Raw genomic sequence first — 17,713 nt, 5'->3', positions numbered from 1 at the left:
CAATCTGAAGCTACTAGTAAAAAATGAAAATTTACTGGCGTTTAATTACAAGCTAAACCGACTCTAGCCTATTTTGGTTTTGTTAATTATTCGGTTTTTCCTTTTTTCCTTAATAATTATAAGAACTTAAGCTACGTACTAGTAAAAAAAAGGTAATATTAAAACTGGGTACTTTAATTCCCAGCACTGTTCAAATTGGGCTTTAGTTTATGACAAGCCCATCTAGAGGTTGTGAAAGTGCAGTAGCATTTCAAGAACAGTAAAGGACGTGGTGTTGCTTATGGCTGGCTATAGAATATTTTCATTAATCATCATCTTTGAACTTTGGATAGTTTAACTTCGTTTAGGTTAGTGTTTACAAAAATGCAGGTTTCATAGTATTGTTTTCTTTATTTTACAAGAGTTACAAGTCAAGACTTAACACATTAGTTAGTATATTATGGCCAACAGGCCAAAGTTGTGTCAGAATTGGCCATTTTTTTCCCCTAATTTGGGTTTTGTATCAGGTAGAGACTTTTTTAATTCAATGGTAATATGGCCCAAAATCTTCCTTTTTATGGTAAAATATTTGGTACCTTTTTGATTAAAATATACAAGAAATGTAAAAATAAACCATGATGGCTTAATCCCTTTATGAAAAAAAAACCATGATGGCTTAACCACAATCTTTGAGGGAAAACAGAAGGTTAGAAAAAAAAAACATCATCTTTGAGGTGCACAAAGTGGATGCCACATTATACTTGAGACATTATTACATCAACAACAAAAAGTTGGTGGAGCTCACACTTTGTTATAATGATAGTTTTGCCAATATTCAACTTTGTTTTCCTCTAAACAAATCATTTCTTGCCAAGAAAACTGAATACTCTCAAAAACTTATATTCATGTCTCCTCCAACGGTTTGATCAAGAACGTAAATTAGATTAATGCAGAACTCAGCAATCAATCAAAGATAGATGATTGTCTCAATAGTCAGTAACCCGTTTGCACAACAAACCAAAACCAATCAACCGACTTGAGGTTCAAATTGGATCAAGGGAGACCTTGTCGTGTTGACCAAACTGAAACCTCACTATGATGGAAGTTTTGGTTTCGAACCCGGGATGGAAAAATAATATTGCTTATTGTCCAAGACCAAATGACCAAAGAAACTGACCTCACATACAATTTTCACCTACTCTTTTGCACTATGAAATGCTTTTTCTTTATCTTAAACATAAGCATGGGGAGAATGATTACATTATTATACATTCATCATCTTCTTAATGCTCCATTTTCTTCGTCACTATTAACTATCGACCACTCTCTCTCTCTTTCTCTCTTTGTCTTAACGGTCTAATTGCATTAGACAAGAAGGAAAAATAATGAAAGAGATGAGAGTTTCAGGGTTTAGGGTTCTTCTTCTCTTGTTTTCTTGTTTCCTGTGGAAATCCAAAGGAGCTATTGTTCCCGCACTCATCATCTTCGGTGATTCCATTGTTGACGTTGGCAACAACAATAACTTACTAAGCATTGTCAAATCCAACTTTCCTCCTTACGGCAGAGACTTCATCGACCAAAGACCCACCGGAAGATTCTGCAACGGAAAACTTTCTGTAGATTTCTCGGGTAAATTCGTTATCACAAAACCATATATCTCTCTCTCTCTCTCTCCCTAATCTAATTGGTTTTTTATCTTCCAACCCATGTCTAGCTGAGTACCTTGGTTTCTCTTCATACCCACCTGCATTCCTAAGCCGAGAAGCAAGAAACGAGAATTTCTCAATTGGCGCCAACTTCGCATCAGCTTCTTCAGGATACTATGATGCCACATCTGTTCCATTTGTAAGGGGGACAACACAATAAAATATCAACACACATGCACCCGAAATGATCCTTGAACTTTGCTCGTTCTTTTGCAGGGCGCGATCTCCTTAACACGACAGCTGAGCTATTACAGGGCGTATCAAAACAGAGTAACAAGCATGCTCGGGAGGGAGAACGCACGCAGGCTATTCTCTAAAGGAATCCACATTTTGAGCGCGGGATCTAGCGACTTTCTTCAGAACTATTACATCAATCCTCTACTCAACATCCTAAATACACCTGATCAGTTCTCTGACATTCTCATGAGATCCTACTCAGAATTCATCCAGGTACTTCTAAGTTTAGTAACTAACTGTAGAACTCGATATTCATAACAAGGCAACCATATGAATGTGCAAATTTACAAGAAACAAAAAAACGTATCAGTTATTTACCCTTTCTTTGTGTCAACAAGAATCATACTGTCACTTGTAACAGAATCTGTATGAACTAGGAGCAAGGAGAATTGGAGTGATATCGTTACCGCCGATGGGTTGCCTGCCTGCAGCTATCACTCTGTTCGGTGCAGGAAACAAAAGCTGTGTCGAGAGACTGAACAACGATGCTTTCATGTTCAACACCAAACTTGAGACCACAACCCAATCATTGATGAATAGACACTCAGGCCTCAAGCTCGTCGCCTTTAATGTCTACCAACCTTTCCTGGACATCATCACCAACCCAACTGACAATGGTACGAGCCTGCATATGCAAATTTTAAATCCTTATTCAACTTTAAGCCATGATAGAGTGAGCTACTCACAGGAAGAACTTCTTATATATTTAATCTCGTTTGCAACTAACAAGATAAAATGTCTAAACTGCACGTATTTTAGGATTCTTTGAAACAAAAAGGGCATGCTGCGGAACAGGAACAATAGAAACATCGTTCCTATGCAATTCTCTATCCCCAGGAACGTGTGTAAATGCCACAGGATATGTATTTTGGGATGGATTCCACCCCACAGAGGCTGTAAACGAGCTGCTGGCTGGTCAACTACTGGGTCAAGGGATTTCTCTAATCTCTTGAATTGAGTTTCATCTCCGTTGGATAGAATTCAAACTGTATACCTACAAATAGCTACCAAAGTGTGTGTGTCTCTCTATTCTCTTTTTCTATTTATATATAACTCATAAATAAGAGACAGACTGTGTGTGTTTGTGTGTGACTGAATGTAGAAACTACCAATCTGGTCTATGTGATGGGTCTATAGGTCCAAGCTTTGTTTGAGAATATCATAATCTTTGATATTTTATCTGTGTGTCTAATCTATCTCTCTACTAACACTTCTAAGTTTGATTACAGCAAGATTTTTGGTAAAGGTATAAATAAATCAAAGTTTACTGCTATGTGAATATCATAAGAAATTCAGGTTTCGTTAGACATACAGTATAAGATTTAAATTCCATATCAGCTTAGTTGATTATCAAATCCAACTACCAAGAAGAACCAAGTTCCCATAATCTTAAGATAAACCAAACACACTATTTAAACCATCCCTACTAATTTAACTGACAGAAGCCTTATATATTGAATAGAATAAAGGATAAAAGTTCTACTTGCATCACAAAATGAATACCTGGTTAGAAGTCTCTACGAGAGTTCAAATCCTGCATTTGAAGTAATCGCATACAATAGTTTTTCCCTCATAGTGCTTGCTCGTTTATACGTTGGAAGCTGAAGCAATCCACAAAGAAAGACTTAACAAAAAAAGATACAGGAATCTTCACAAGCAGACAACAAAGGAAACAGAACAACTGAAACTCCACCTTAAGAGTATTGTAGCACGTGGAAGCAGATGGAAGCCTTTCCACATCTTGTCCTCCAATAGCAGCCCAAAGGGAAGTATCACAAGAGACCTGCAGAAGATGAAAAAGCACAGATATAAGAAAAAAACGTACCAAACAGAATGTCACACCTACATTTTAAGCTAAAGTTCAATAACAAACTTTATGGATGATGAAGGTTGGCTGCAAGTATTTGAAACCAAGGAGTGGTGCTCGAGAACAACTAGTCACAAATTTGAGGAGCATGCAACGTTCACTCGGTTCAAACCCTTTCATAACCTGAGACAGAATGCCCCAAGAGAAATTAAACGAGCCACTCAACTCTCCGCCTATGTCATAAATTGGCATACAGAATACGAAGAAAAAGAAGAAATCAGGACTTCTGAATACGAGTTATCACCTCCCAGAAGATTTTGATTGTTCGACTGCTATCACTGTAACCACCAGTGTATTTTGTATTCCTCCTTAGGTCATCAACGTCAATATCATGGTTTCCTCCAGAGAGTAACTGCATACAGTAATTTTTGTAAGACAATAGCTTCGTAAAAGAGAAAAACTCAAGAAATCATTACATTAAAGCCGCATACCTGATTAAATTCATGGGCATTAAATAGTTTCAACCAAGCAGGAGATATAAGGTCAGTCAATCCTCTGTAAAATGCATTTGAAAAGGGCACAATCTGCATTCAATTTCAAGACATAGGACAACAATTTTACCTCATTAACTATGAAGTTAATTTTTTTGTAGGATGGTTGACCTGTAGATTCTTTATAAAACCAGAAAAATACGTACCTGCCGGTTGAGTTTATAGTCAGCCATTGCATGAATATATTGCATTTTATTCTCATTCATGACTGAAATATCCTTCCCACCGGGTTTGAGCTCAATTATGCTCATTTTTCCACAAAACTCTTCAGTGACTGTGAAATCCAGACAGAGCTCCTTCAAATCACCATCATAATGCTGCGTATAAACAAGAATATTGATCTCAGAAACCCTCTCTTGTGCTACTTACACAAGATTGAATTTTGACATATGAGATGACAGATATATCACCTGCGATGGTTTTTACCTTGATATACATGAGATTCCTGTAGAGCTCTGGATCTAGCCCAGATAGTTCATCAATAAAGCTATAACGTCCCAAAAGCTTCTGGATGAAAACGTGTGAAAAAGAGTAATCCAGCAATATTCCCTCGTATAGAGCTTTTCCAACAATTCTTCCAAGAAACTCAATCATCTGAATCCCGTTCTCAAGGTGCCGTGCAGATTGGCTAGGAACAAGCAACCTATCTGAAGTAGGGGTTTGCGAGAATAACCCATACCTTTTTGGAAAAGAATGGAAAGAAAATGCCAATAGAAACAAAGCTTAATCCATTGGACAAGTAACAGCATAGACTAGAATAAAGTATGCATACAAAAGAGCTTACTCAGTAGCAAAAGCTGCTTTTGTTATGTCAGTCAAAAACTCTTTTGAAAGCCCACCATAGTCTAGGCCTGCCTCAGGAAGGCCAGACTCATTCACAAACGACACATGGATGGAAGATTTTAGCCTGCTACCAATAGAATTCAGTTGTTGAAATCCATCCTCAACCACATGACCTCGACGAACCACTATCTCTATTGACCTCGCACCAGGTGCATCTACTTCACCAGCCATTTTCCTTGAAGCTTTATCCATGCTTATAAACTCTCTAAACACATGGACCCTGCAGGAATAACAAAACATGTAAATAAACATCAGTCAACAGATAAAAACAGAGAAAGAGAAATGAGGAGACATGTAATAGTTACTTAGAAGTTATTATAGCACAAAAATGACATGGATAGCCAATGAAGGATAAGCAAGGTAAGATTACCTTTCCTCAAATGGAAAGACATGCGGAGTAATTGTTATAACAGAACCCATGCTTGGAGACGTAAGAACATCATTGGCTGGTAAAACCTCATGAGTTCTGGCAGCAAATGCAATTGGAGGTCTACTAGTTCTACCAGGTGAGAGCCACAGGGCAGAAGGACAAAAAGGGTGTCTGCAATCTCTTTCATACAATAAATGCAAACATCTGATAGCAGAATCCATCAGTTGTCTATTCTCAGGACCTGTGCCTCGCAACAATCCATTGTACACGAGTGTATTAAGCATTGATGCAATTCTCCGTTGTTTCTCTAGCGTAAAGGGGGCCTATATGCCAAAACAACCTTCAGTTAAATACTAAATATCAGACTAGTAACATATAAATAATAAACTGCAGGAAACCATATTGCATATTTACCTGCTTTTCATAAAACTGTATGTCATCAAGAACAACAAGTAAATGAGCATAGGTTGCACAAAATAGATGAAGCAGGCATGACACATCTTTGGAGATACCTGCAGGACCACCCCTCAGTGTTTCCACATCCCACGCATCATTAGTTGACTCATTAACCTGGCTTGATTCTGGTTGATCACTAGTACACTCCACATGTTCACGCGGGCCTGGTGATTTACCAGAAAACTTGTTTAGCACATTCACCCACTTGTTGACACCATCATTCTTAAGATGTTTCAATTTCTTCTCAGATGGGCCTCTTGTATTCCATGAAGTTTTAACAGATACATGAGATAAATCGTCAGCAGTGCAACCATTTTTAGGTAGTAGGAAACTCTCTAAAGAATTCCACAAAGAGACAATGTATCCAGGACAGAAGGATAGCATGTTAAGGACAGGCAAAGGCCCTACAACAGGATTCAGCACGCAGAAGATTCTCAACATGCATGAATATAATCGTGCTATATCAAGCAATCCTAGTGTTTCTGATCCTTTCTCATTACTCGTCAAAGCATCTTTATCTGCTATAACACGAATTTCTTTCCCAGAAGCTGCCAACAGTTTTGCGAGATGCCACTGTTGACATACTGGCCGAAGCAATTCCACGAAAGAAATCTTAACTGAATTTTCTCCTTTCCCAGTCTTCAATGTGGCCTCAACATCAGGATGAATATCCTGAATTCCAACATTTTCAACCTGAGACAAGAGATTCTCGGCTAGAGTCACAATAACACGGACATACAAGACATAAAACATCTCCGGATTTGATTCTTGTGGATCCATAAAGTCAGTTTCACTAACTGTTGCCAGGGATATGATGTTCCCGATAGCCCATCCAAGAGAAGGAATCTCCATGGTACAACTTTGCTTTTCTGAATGTTCCATTACAGATATTCTGGTCAAGATTTTGTCCTTCAAAATCTGCGGTCACCTGCCACACTTTAATAAGTCCTTTGATTGTTTGGGAAAAAGAAAGTAAACAGGAAAAAGTAACAGAGACTCTAAACAAACAACCAATTCTCTCTACATTCTTTTTTGAGACTTTGACAAAAATTAATTGGTCTAAGAAAATTTGATATGAGTTTTACCAATATAGTGTGAAAGCTTGGCATTAGTATGCTCTTGTGCTTCAGTGCACGTATGAGAGCGCTTGGCAGGCAGCAAACTAGTCGAGGAATCGTCAGTATTAGAGAAACATATTCTTCAACAGCTACATCCGTGTACGGTTGATTCTCATCAACAAAAGCAGGCTGTCGCACATGGAATGGTCGTAGAGTCAAAGTTACTGCACTTGTAGTAACCAATAGTCTCTCATCTGTATGTTTGGTTAATGTTTTGATATATCTTCTAACTGCTGAGTAATATCCACTTCTACAGCTCCCTATAAACTGAATGATCATCTTTCCAGCTGTTTCTGCATCTTCAAAATTTTCCTTTGTAATGATCTTCCAGCTTTTGGGATCAGTTAAAATAATAAGAACACGCAACAGAAGGGCAGTGACACCAATAACATCTTTTATCCTCTCCTGTGAATAATTACACTCCATGAGAAGGAAGGAGCAGAGAGAAACCATCTTTCGTGTTTGACAGTCCCATGTTTTACTTTCTTCAAATGTACCAACCGCTAGTGAGCAAAAATTGCACCCCTGATCTGCAAAAAGACAATAACAGCATCCATTCAGGATTTCTATCTCTCCTACTTTGCAAGAAGAACGATTTAAATTCAAGCGAAACAAGAAAATCATACCATTAGAGTTGATGCTTTCCAATAGAATCTTAAAGCAAGTTTGCATGCAGTGTATATCTCTTGACTGTATCTTTTGATGTTGGACAGACAAAGATCTGATAAAGAAGAGGAACGGTCTCAATACTGTGCTTGATACCCAACTTTTAGTCAGTGTATCAGAACGGCAACTCAGTGAAATCTCCCACTCCTCTTGGATCTCTATAGCTGCCTTCTTTCTCACAATATAAGACCTCCAAACTCTCTACAAATATTGGAAAATGATATAAGGTTATGCCAAAAACGACATCCATAAATTCCAACTCAGAATAATCCTATAAATGTACTGGAATGATGACACCAAGCTTAGCCACTTCTTCCAATACCAACAATCATATAAACTGCACAAAACGTTCTCCTACTAATTTTCACTATATTAACAATCAACAAAAGATACTTTTTTTTAGCCATAGCGACGGTTTTAATATAAGTTCACCACTTGAGAGCCAAAGGCAACAGAAAGAGGTACCTGAATATAAATAGCTGCAGCATTAGCACGTCTTGCGTAACTGCGTAGCTCCCTCTCTTGAGACACTTTAGCAAGCAAAGCATCCCGTGATATCTCCCCACTGCTGGCGCCTCTAAGGGACACCTGATGCATCATCATCATCATCATGCACCAATTTTTAAGAACATGCAATCAACCTTAGATCAACAATTTTTTGAAGCAAACCGAAACATAATTTTTAATTCCCTCGGAAACAGACCATTCTAATAGTCTAATATTCCAAAACTAAGGCATATCAAGCTTCTTCTTTCACTACCAGGAGCTTAAAACTTCCACAAAAATCTGAGTGCTATAAGAAGAATTAAGAGCCCTAAGTTTTCCTAGAAACAAGGTGTCAAAAAGATTAGGACTAGCAATTTCAACCAGAAAATTTTTGAGCAAAAAATAATAATTCAGTGCCATTTAGCAGAGTTCAGATCGAGAATTCGAAAGCGATGATCAGAACAGCATCGAGATGGTTTAATTTCAACAGTATCGGGAGAAGAAGGAGGAGGAGGAGGAGGAGGAGAGGTACCTTGTGTTTGCGATTCAGGTCCATTGGATTGGAAAATTAGAGAAAAAAAAAAAAAAAAAGAGTCGGAACGAAATATTTTTGGCACACGGATCGTTGTTCGTATCTGGGTTAAGGTTGACGTCAAGGTTCAACCACTTTCTTCATGACGTCAGCTTTTTAAGTCATAATCAAAAATGTGTTAGTTTTTTTTTTTCTATTTTTACTGTGATTGTTTTTTTGTCTCCAAGTGATTTTTTTTTTTTTTGTTAAGGATACTTTGTGACACAAATTGCATCTTAACACGTTGTACTTTCTAAAATAATTTTTTACAAATCCTGCTTTTTTCTTGATTTGTAAGAACTTGTAATTTTCCATACGTATATAATCTAGTTTGTACAGGACTGAATTATGGTATAGTTTTTCGCCTAAATATTTTAAAATAGTGAAAAAATCTAATTCTAAAAACCAAAAAAAAATATTCTCTTTGTTTCAATATATATTAGAATGTTTTAGACTTTTTCATTTTATTTAAAAAAATTCAAGTTTCTTTGAACTATTTCTGATAATTTAATAGTTTATAATTATTTAAACTAGGGCATGCGTTCTTGAATATTGTCGAGTAACGTCAGAGCAAGTTTGCAGCGAACTAAACGCCGCGCAGGCGCTCTTACACGCAGCTATGTTACGTGTAATCTAGTCAGAGAACAAGTGTGTTTGGTCTTTTGCGTACATCGTCGAGTTTGACGGTTAAAATAAAATATCGTGGGTCACAATTACGAATTCGTAATTCGTAAATGATAAGTTGACAGTACGCAATAATGGTGAAAGAGCATCCCCAATTTAATGTTGCTTCTTTTAACTCAATTAGAACAAAAAAAAAAAAATCAAATTAAAGAGATGTGAAGAGACATATTCGTGTGAGGTTCCGTTAGAAAACAACCCACATTATTCCGAGCAAGTAGAAACGGTCTTCTCACTTTGAAGATAAGAGGTCGGAAGACTAATTTTTCCTTTTTTGTTCACAAGTGAGAAGACTGACTTAAACATACATTGACTTAGACAGGTGAGAAAGAGTAGTTCTCATAACTTGTAAGAGCGTCATTATCCCAGCAACGATCAATCGTTACTCCAAAAAGTATATTTTAATGATTTTCTTTTAATATTATTATATATTTAAATAATAAATCTAAAAATAGAAAATTAACTACTTAAATGTTGATACCAGTCTTGAGTAACGATTCTTCAGTTACTATAGGAAGCAGCGTTCCTCAGTTATTTTTTTTATTATTACTTTTAAGATTTTAACTAAGAGAATCTCTAAGAGAACCTCCAATAATCATGTTCTTAGGGCCTTTTCATTAATGACTCGAGTTACTAACCAGAATTTTTTTCTCTTTTAACTTAGAGCATGTGCAGTGCACAAAGACTCTCATAGTCTCTCATATAGAATAAATTAATAGCTGTAATTTAATTTAGTTAATTATTTAAATTTTAAATAAAAAATTAATTTTATAACTAAACACATATTAACATGTGTTAATGAGTCTCTTATGAGTGCATGGCCACTGGTCATTTTTTGTGAGTGTCAAAAGAATAAAAAATATAAAAATAATAAAAAGTTCACGAGAGAGACACAATGTCTCAGCCTAAATTTTCAGACACTCTCAAACCCTTCTCTCATTACATGTTAAAAACTGATTGGTTGAATTTTTCAAAACAAATAAAATTTAAATTCAATAGTATTATATTTAAAATATTTTTGAAAAATCCATTTTAGAGATGACCAATAGTCATGCTATGGGGTTCTCTAAATTTCTTAAAACAGAATTGATTTTCACCTCTCTTTTTTATAATCATAAAAATGTTAATCATAAAAATAACACACTTATAATTCGAATTTTAATATGTTTTCTTAATATACATGTCTGGAAAAATTTGAGTAACTAAAAATTTGAGTAATCCAAATTTGATTAACTTAAAAGTTTGATTAATTAAAAATTTGACATAATGCGCCGTTAGGTTTTTTCTAGGAACCATGCAAAAAAAAAATATTAAAAATTCTTCAAGGAATTATAATAAACCTTACACTTATATTGACGGCAAAGCATAACCAAACCAAATTATTCTTTTATCTTGAAATATCAGAGTTACCGGGTACATCAGGTGCAAAATGGAGGAAGTAGAGGAAAGTGTGAAAGCCGGCTACAGAATATCTGGTTAGCTTGTAAGCCCCAGCATAGTGTTTGGGTCTCAAGTGCCATCTCGTACGAGTCAGATTTGGAGGAAGCTGTCTGGTGTCGTATTGGCGCCACAATCCTCCTGCGCCATGGGGTTGTCCAATGGAGGTGAAATCGCAACTGTTGTTCATATTTATTCAGATTGTTATTCTTATTTTTAAATATTAAACTATTTTTTTAACAAAAAGTTATGGTAAAAATAGTGGCAACTATAAATTCTATATTAAGTTGTATTAAATTTCTCTAATGCTATAATCATTTCTAAAATTTTAGTTAGATTATAGAATAACGCTGAATATTAGATATTAATATTTAATTATTTAGATTCAACATAAAATGAAAATTTTGTTTCAATGAACTTGTTAGTTACTGATGAAGAGACAAATATAAAGAGAGATTAAAAGACATGACTATTTAAATAGACACATATATTAGACCGAAAAGTTATGATGAAAATATATTAAAAAAATATAGTGAAAAGACACAACTTTACAATGATCAGATACAATCGTTTGAATTAAAAAAAAACTTATGAAAAGGTGCTACAAAAAATCGCAAATGTTGTGTATGCACTTGATTTCACCTAATAACCCATATAAACTGTTTTTAAATAGAAGTCATCTTTATTACCATATTAAGAAGTTAAATTTAAAAGCTCACTATATAACCCATCTAACTCTTGAAAAAAAAAACTCTAGTTATTTTCATGAAATTTTTATATTTAAAATTAACTAAAAGTTGTAAATTAGATTCGTTATTCCAAATATCTTTTGTTAAATCAAGAATTGAAGGAATATTTTTACTTTTAAAATAATGAATGCCAGAGAATAATTTAGAAATGTGTAAATACTGTTGATACTGAAATTTTATATTATTTTGTGTCATGGCAAAAAAATGAAAACAGTTCAAAAAGACAAATATATTTAGATTTCAAAAGATACGAATATTTGAATAAACACAACTCTACAATGAACAGTTGCAGCTTTACAAAAAAAAACCTGTTATAATGAACAATCGCAACTTTTTGTAAAACACACAATTTAATTTTTCTACAGATTTTTAAAAAATATATCCAAAAGGTACAGTTGAAAAAAACACAACTTTTGGTGGCATTTATTCGGATTGCTATTATATATAGACATTAAATTTTTATATTTAAAATTAACTAAAAGTTGTAGATTAGATTCATCATTCCAAAAATCTTTTGTTAAATCAAGAATTGGAAGAGTTTTTTTACTTTTACAAGAATGAATGCTAGAGAATAATTTAGAAAGCTGTAACAACTGTTGATATTAAAATTTAATATTATTTTGTGTCTTGACAAAAAAAATGAAAACAGTTCAAACATATAGATTTCAAAAGATACAAATATTCAAATAAACACAACTCTACAATGAAAAGTTGCAACTTTACAAAAAACCAATTACAATGAAAATTGCAAATTTTTGTAAAACATACAATTTAAATTTTTTACAGATTTTTTTAAAAAATTATCCAAAAGGTACGATTGAAAAAACAAAACTTTTAGTGGCATTTATTCGGATTGGGTTTAAATATATTGAAAAGTCAAATCCAAAATTTACTATGTCATCCATCTAACTCTTGGAAAAACACTCTAGGTATTTTTATTAAACTTTTATATTTAAAATTAACTAAAAGATGTAAATTAGATTCATCATTCCAAATTTTTTTTATTAAATCAAGAATTAGAGGAATTTCTTGACTTATAAAAGAATGAATGCTAGAAAATAATTTAGAAAAACGTATAAACCATTGAGATTGAAATTTTAGTTAACTTTGTGTCATGGCAAAAAAAATGAAAACAGTTCAAACAGACAAATATATATATTCCAAAAGATACAAATGTTCCAATCAACAGAACTTCACAGTGAACAGTTGTAACTTTTCATAAATAACCGTTTTAATGATCCATCACGACTTTTCAGAAAATATCTAAAATGTATGATTGAAAAAACACAACTGTTGGTCGCATTTATTCGGATTGTTATTATTATATAGATTCTGCAATATTGGTTGAATTTCTCTAAATGATAAAATATTTATTATTTCTGAATTTGTGTACCTTTTAAGTCCAAAAAAACTATTAAAATGGGACAGAAGAGTAATTAAAGACCCTACTACAACAAAAGTGCTCTATCACTATCACTCTATGGCTATGCACTCCATGCTTGCACATCCATAACGTTGAGCTTAAAAATAGAGTGCAAGGTTCGATAACAAATGCATAAGGAACAAACAGAAGGTATCTTACTCTTATAAAGTTATAATCAGTTATGAGTTTGATTAACGTCCTCCGATGCATCGTAAATTCACTATCAAATTCACTTCCATTTTGAAGAGTATGGTGAAAATTTTCAGATGTGCTTATCCCGTCAATGTGTAAAAATGGTTAAAATTAGTGATCAAGATCAAACATTTGAAACATGATCGACAACATAAAGATCCAAGCATCAAAGAAACGAGAAAAGAACAACTTGACCAAAAAACGAGATCTAATTAAGGGGGAAAAAGAAAAAGAAAGAAAAAACACTTAAGAAATATGAAATCTAAGCTTTTGTACAAGTGGTTTGAACAGCGAGCATAGGAGCTCCTTTACAATGGCTCGGACCAAACATCTCGTCCGTGACCAAAAGTTGACACTTCGCTTTTCCAAGACAATTCTGCACAAATAACCAATAATTAAGATTCTTTGAAATATTTATGAATTTAGTCCACATGATATGGAGAAGGCAAAAACCAACATTACTGTTAGTCTATTTTTGTTAACCTTTTTGACGATCCTCATGGTAGCTGCTGCGCGGCAATTGCCGTGTCTAAAGCGTCCACATGTACCAGTGGGATTGCCATAGTCAGCGAAATTGATCTTTGTCATAACATATCCAGGTTCATTGCAAGAAATACGCGTTAGCGGACCGGGATCAGGTTCTTGATTCGTACAGGCTACATGTTTCTGGTCATTGTTGATCCTGCTGCCTCGTTCATTGTAAGAAACATCGATCTTTGAAGCTAAACCAAAGAGAGAGGAATGAAGTAGAACAAGAAGCAAAATTAAGCCATAATGATGACGACAATGTAAACTATCCATTTTTATTTATTTATGCTCTCATGATCAAGCTATCGAAAATGTTTTAAGTAGATTAGCTACTTATGAATTAATCAAAGTTTTGTAGAGGTGATTTCATTCGTAGATGTGGCCACGAAATTTCCTCCCAATTACTAGTTCTATATTTTTTACATTCTCTTGTTTCTTTTCTTGGTTTTCGGACTTCGGAGGAGTTTAGTGAAAGACATTCATGCTGACTTTTCCACGATTACTTATTACTAATAGATTTGCAATATTTCCAGTGAAAGAAAAAAAAAATATAACATTTTAATTTTCATAGTTGTGAGTTTAATTTGTTTCCTAAATTTTTTGTTGATCTTTAGATTGTTGTCGTTGCTAATTAATTAATTTTTTGTTATATAAAAGCAGCCAGAATATGAGAGTACGTGTATTCATGTTATTTGCTTTTTATGTATGTCATGAAATTTCATTAGTGTTCTTACATTAATTCCCACCAAACTAATGATAATTTCACATGCATATCTCTAAATTTCACATTTTCAGATGGTTTGTGTTCGTCTGCAGTCTTTGTCATTACATGCACTCACATATTATATATATATATAATCAAAATAAAGTAGTTTTGAATTGGAAATTCAAACAACTGAAACCAAAGTGATTTTCAAAGTTGGTCCGATCAGAGGAAGCCAATATTGATCACACTTATCTAACCCATAATTTATCAAATCATGGGATTTTTCTTCTTTTTTTTTGAACAAAATCATGGGATTCTATGTCATGGATTATCTTTGGAAGACGTGTTAGCTAGAAATCTCACATCGACAATTATATATGAAGCCTAAATAATTATGAGTCAATCAGTATTGAGTTAGAAACTCACGAACTCCAACAAAATAAAGATTCACTGAAACAATCAAAGACTATGTTGATGATATAAAAACGCTTGAAACTTGATCGACAACATAAAGATCCGTGCATCAAAAGACCCTCGTGTGTTGCACAATAAAAGTTATGACCAACAACAACTTGATCAAAACGAAAGAAAAGAGAATATGAAACCTAGGATTTTGTACAAGTGGCGTCAACAGCGAGTGTAGGAGGTCCCTTGCAGTGGCTTGTATCCATTTTTTCTGTTCTCATAAAAAAAATAACGAAAAGGTCAACTATGCCACTTATGGATGTAGTTATAGATTCTTGTTTTTACTTAAGTTTTGCAGAGGCGTATTCGTGGCCACAAATTTTTCTATCAATTGGTATATTTATTTTTTCAATTCGGTTATTTCTTGGTTTTCGGAGGTGTTACTTATTATAATAGATTACTATATTTAAATAAGTGCAGAAAAAAAAAAGATAAGATGTTGTAGTATATACTGTACTAGAGTTTATTTAATTAATTAGTTTCACAATCATCCGTTAGCTTTTTAGATTTTTAGATATTTGGCACCTTTATTGATCACATGTAGTTTGAGATGTTATTTACGTTGTCCATTTGGTTATGTCATGTTTTTATATAAAAAAATACAAACAACATCAATTAATTTAGCTAGCTATTTCAAAAAAAGAAAAACACAAATTACAACTGATACTTTCGAAAATATACACAAACTAAAAAAACTGTTTTTTTCTGAGAAAAATTGTAGAAGCATTGTTCTCCTTCGATGAGCTTTCCTAAAAATACACTTCTCCTCACACTCAAAATTCTCTCTTCATATATATTAAGCTTGATTTCTTTCCCTGTGTTTTATCTTTTCTTTTCGAGCTTGAGCAAAACAAAAAATTCAGGACCTTTTCCGATTTAAAATTTTTAGCTGATGGATGTAGGTTTAGGATTAAATTTACGTACGGTAACGAATTATAAGAATTATAGGAACAAAATATGAAATAATACTGTAATAAAAGTTTGATCTAACGGATAATACATGCAGGACAAAAATTTCCACAATTTTGTGGCAGGTGCGAGCCCCTAGTATCTGAATATGATCAATAACAAACTTTGATCAAAGCGAGGAAAGAGAAAAAAATTATAAAGAAACTTGAGCAGTAGAGACCTAAGTTTTTGTACAAGTAGCTTCAACAACGAACCAAGGAGGACTCTTGCAGTGTGTCGGACCAAACATCTCGTCCCCTCTCCCCAAAAGAAGCACACACTGCCATTTTCCAAGACAGTTCTGCACGAATAATAAATTATAAGATTTATTGAAATTTAATATTTCATTCTCCATGAAATAATGGTGAACCAACATAATGAACATATGTTTAGTTTGGTGTTCTGTGCATATATTTAATATATATTTTTTCTAATTGGCACCTAATGTTCGGATTTTCCATACCTCAACTCATCATGGGAAGAACTAAGCGTTTCCGCAAACCCAATTTATATAAAACATCGTACCAAAGCACAATGAATAAGTGGTACAAACCTTTTTGACGAGCCTCAAGGTATCGGGTGCGCCGCAATTGCCGCGTTTAAAGTTACCACAATCACCACTTGCATGGCCGTAGTCAGCGAAATTGATCTTTGTGAAAACATATCCTTTCTCTTTGCAATCAAATATCAATACAGGGGCTCTAGACCTGTTTTGGTGACGACAAACTGGAATCTGATTGCCCAAAGTAGGAAGAGAACTACCAAAGTCACTACGAGGGTTAGGAATGGAACCAGAGAGATTATGTTTCAGGCCAACTTCGATTTTGATGCCTCTTGCATCATAGTTAACGTCCAATTTTGAAGCTAAAGAAGAGATAGAGGAAAGAAACATAACAAGAACTATTATGAAGCCATGACGACGACAATGAGTAGCTCCCATTTTTTTTTGGTGTAGTGAAAATGCTATTAACATATACTAGTACGGACATAGTTATATATAGGGGTTTTTTTTTCATTGAAAATTATAAAGTCTGTTGGAGGGACGAACTCGTGTGCGGATGTGTCCGCAAAATTTTCTGTCAAAATTTTCTTTTGATTCTTGGATGTCGGAGGTGTTGGTGAAGGACATCATTCTGACTTTTCTACGATTATTTATTAATAGATTTGCTTCTTTAAAGGAAAAAAAAAAAGATTTTTAATTGCAAAAGAGAGTTTATTTGGTTTCACCATTATCCGTTGATCTTTAGAGTTTTGTCTCCTAAAATTGATTTTATTGTTATATTAAAAAAAACAAACTTAAAATTTCGAACTTATATTTGTACCCGTACGTCACAATAATATAGAAGTGATGCATGTTGTACCACTTTTCATGTTTTTAACTTTAAACGTTTTGAAATTCCCCGGTTTTGTAACTATATACAACGTTCAACAAATTATTCCGTAGTTTGTTTTTTTTTTGTTAGTTGATTATTTTGAGAGTTCGAGCTCCATCGTCTATAATATTAAAATCATAGAAAACATGTTAATTTCAAGATGATGAGCATGAAGAAGAATATATCCATGAGGCTATATGGACGATACAAAGTTATTGAAACATTTGAGTTGTTTAGGAAAATGCAAAAGTGAAGAAAAAGTGTACGTTGTTGATTTGTATATTTTTTGCGCGTGCAAATACGAGTTTACTCCGTACGTGTAACATAGATCCGTGTGGTTGACAGATATGATTCTCACATGTGAGGTAAAAGTTCCAGTTAAACTCCAACCCAAATAATTCACAGTTGCCCCTGAGATATA

General features: G+C 34.1%; 4 protein-coding genes across 8 annotated transcripts; 1 reads left to right on the top strand and 3 right to left on the bottom strand.

Moving 5' to 3' along the window:
* The first annotated feature begins 911 nt into the window (after positions 1 to 911).
* On the top strand, positions 912 to 3,099 carry LOC104711865 (GDSL esterase/lipase At3g53100). Of its 2 annotated transcripts, none has more exons than XM_010428637.3 (5): positions 912 to 1,608; positions 1,694 to 1,824; positions 1,902 to 2,135; positions 2,284 to 2,539; positions 2,682 to 3,099. In XM_010428637.3, the coding sequence occupies exons 1-5, from the start codon at positions 1,365 to 1,367 to the stop codon at positions 2,873 to 2,875; spliced, it is 1,059 nt and encodes a 352-aa protein (XP_010426939.1). In that variant the 5' UTR covers positions 912 to 1,364; the 3' UTR covers positions 2,876 to 3,099. The 2 variants fall into 2 exon arrangements, 1 of the variants encoding a protein (XP_010426939.1); XR_015566095.1 differs by having other exon boundaries at positions 1,145 to 1,608; positions 2,300 to 2,539.
* On the bottom strand, positions 2,147 to 8,884 carry LOC104711866 (E3 ubiquitin-protein ligase UPL7). Of its 4 annotated transcripts, none has more exons than XR_015566093.1 (15): positions 8,752 to 8,884; positions 8,199 to 8,321; positions 7,694 to 7,934; positions 7,035 to 7,597; positions 5,908 to 6,867; positions 5,494 to 5,816; positions 5,065 to 5,343; positions 4,691 to 4,959; positions 4,427 to 4,597; positions 4,221 to 4,313; positions 4,034 to 4,141; positions 3,796 to 3,912; positions 3,616 to 3,705; positions 3,426 to 3,523; positions 2,147 to 2,547 (listed from the first exon to the last, which is right to left on the bottom strand). XR_015566093.1 is itself a non-coding variant. In XM_010428638.3 (15 exons), the coding sequence occupies exons 1-14, from the start codon at positions 8,773 to 8,775 to the stop codon at positions 3,440 to 3,442; spliced, it is 3,429 nt and encodes a 1,142-aa protein (XP_010426940.2). In that variant the 5' UTR covers positions 8,776 to 8,873; the 3' UTR covers positions 2,147 to 2,547; positions 3,426 to 3,439. The 4 variants fall into 4 exon arrangements, 2 of the variants coding, with proteins under 2 accessions (XP_010426940.2, XP_087321212.1); XR_015566094.1 differs by having other exon boundaries at positions 5,908 to 6,877; positions 8,752 to 8,852; XM_010428638.3 differs by having other exon boundaries at positions 4,707 to 4,959; positions 8,752 to 8,873.
* Positions 8,885 to 13,422: 4,538 nt separating this feature from the next.
* Positions 13,423 to 14,088, bottom strand: LOC104715619 (beta-galactosidase 6-like). The gene is made up of 2 exons (XM_010433011.2): positions 13,756 to 14,088; positions 13,423 to 13,648 (listed from the first exon to the last, which is right to left on the bottom strand). Exons 1-2 carry the CDS (start codon positions 14,071 to 14,073, stop codon positions 13,535 to 13,537), a joined length of 432 nt encoding a protein of 143 aa, XP_010431313.1. The 5' UTR covers positions 14,074 to 14,088; the 3' UTR covers positions 13,423 to 13,534.
* A 1,841-nt stretch (positions 14,089 to 15,929) lies between these two features.
* Positions 15,930 to 16,896, bottom strand: LOC109126585 (uncharacterized). Its single transcript, XM_019230269.2, has 2 exons — positions 16,473 to 16,896; positions 15,930 to 16,220 (listed from the first exon to the last, which is right to left on the bottom strand). Exons 1-2 carry the CDS (start codon positions 16,890 to 16,892, stop codon positions 16,101 to 16,103), a joined length of 540 nt encoding a protein of 179 aa, XP_019085814.2. The 5' UTR covers positions 16,893 to 16,896; the 3' UTR covers positions 15,930 to 16,100.
* Between the last annotated feature and the right edge of the window lie 817 nt (positions 16,897 to 17,713).

The sequence above is a fragment of the Camelina sativa genome, chromosome 9, assembly GCF_030686135.1.
Source record: "Camelina sativa cultivar CO46 ecotype springtype chromosome 9, ASM3068613v1".
NCBI lineage: Eukaryota > Viridiplantae > Streptophyta > Magnoliopsida > Brassicales > Brassicaceae > Camelina > Camelina sativa.
This window is presented reverse-complemented; position numbering and strand designations above follow the sequence as displayed.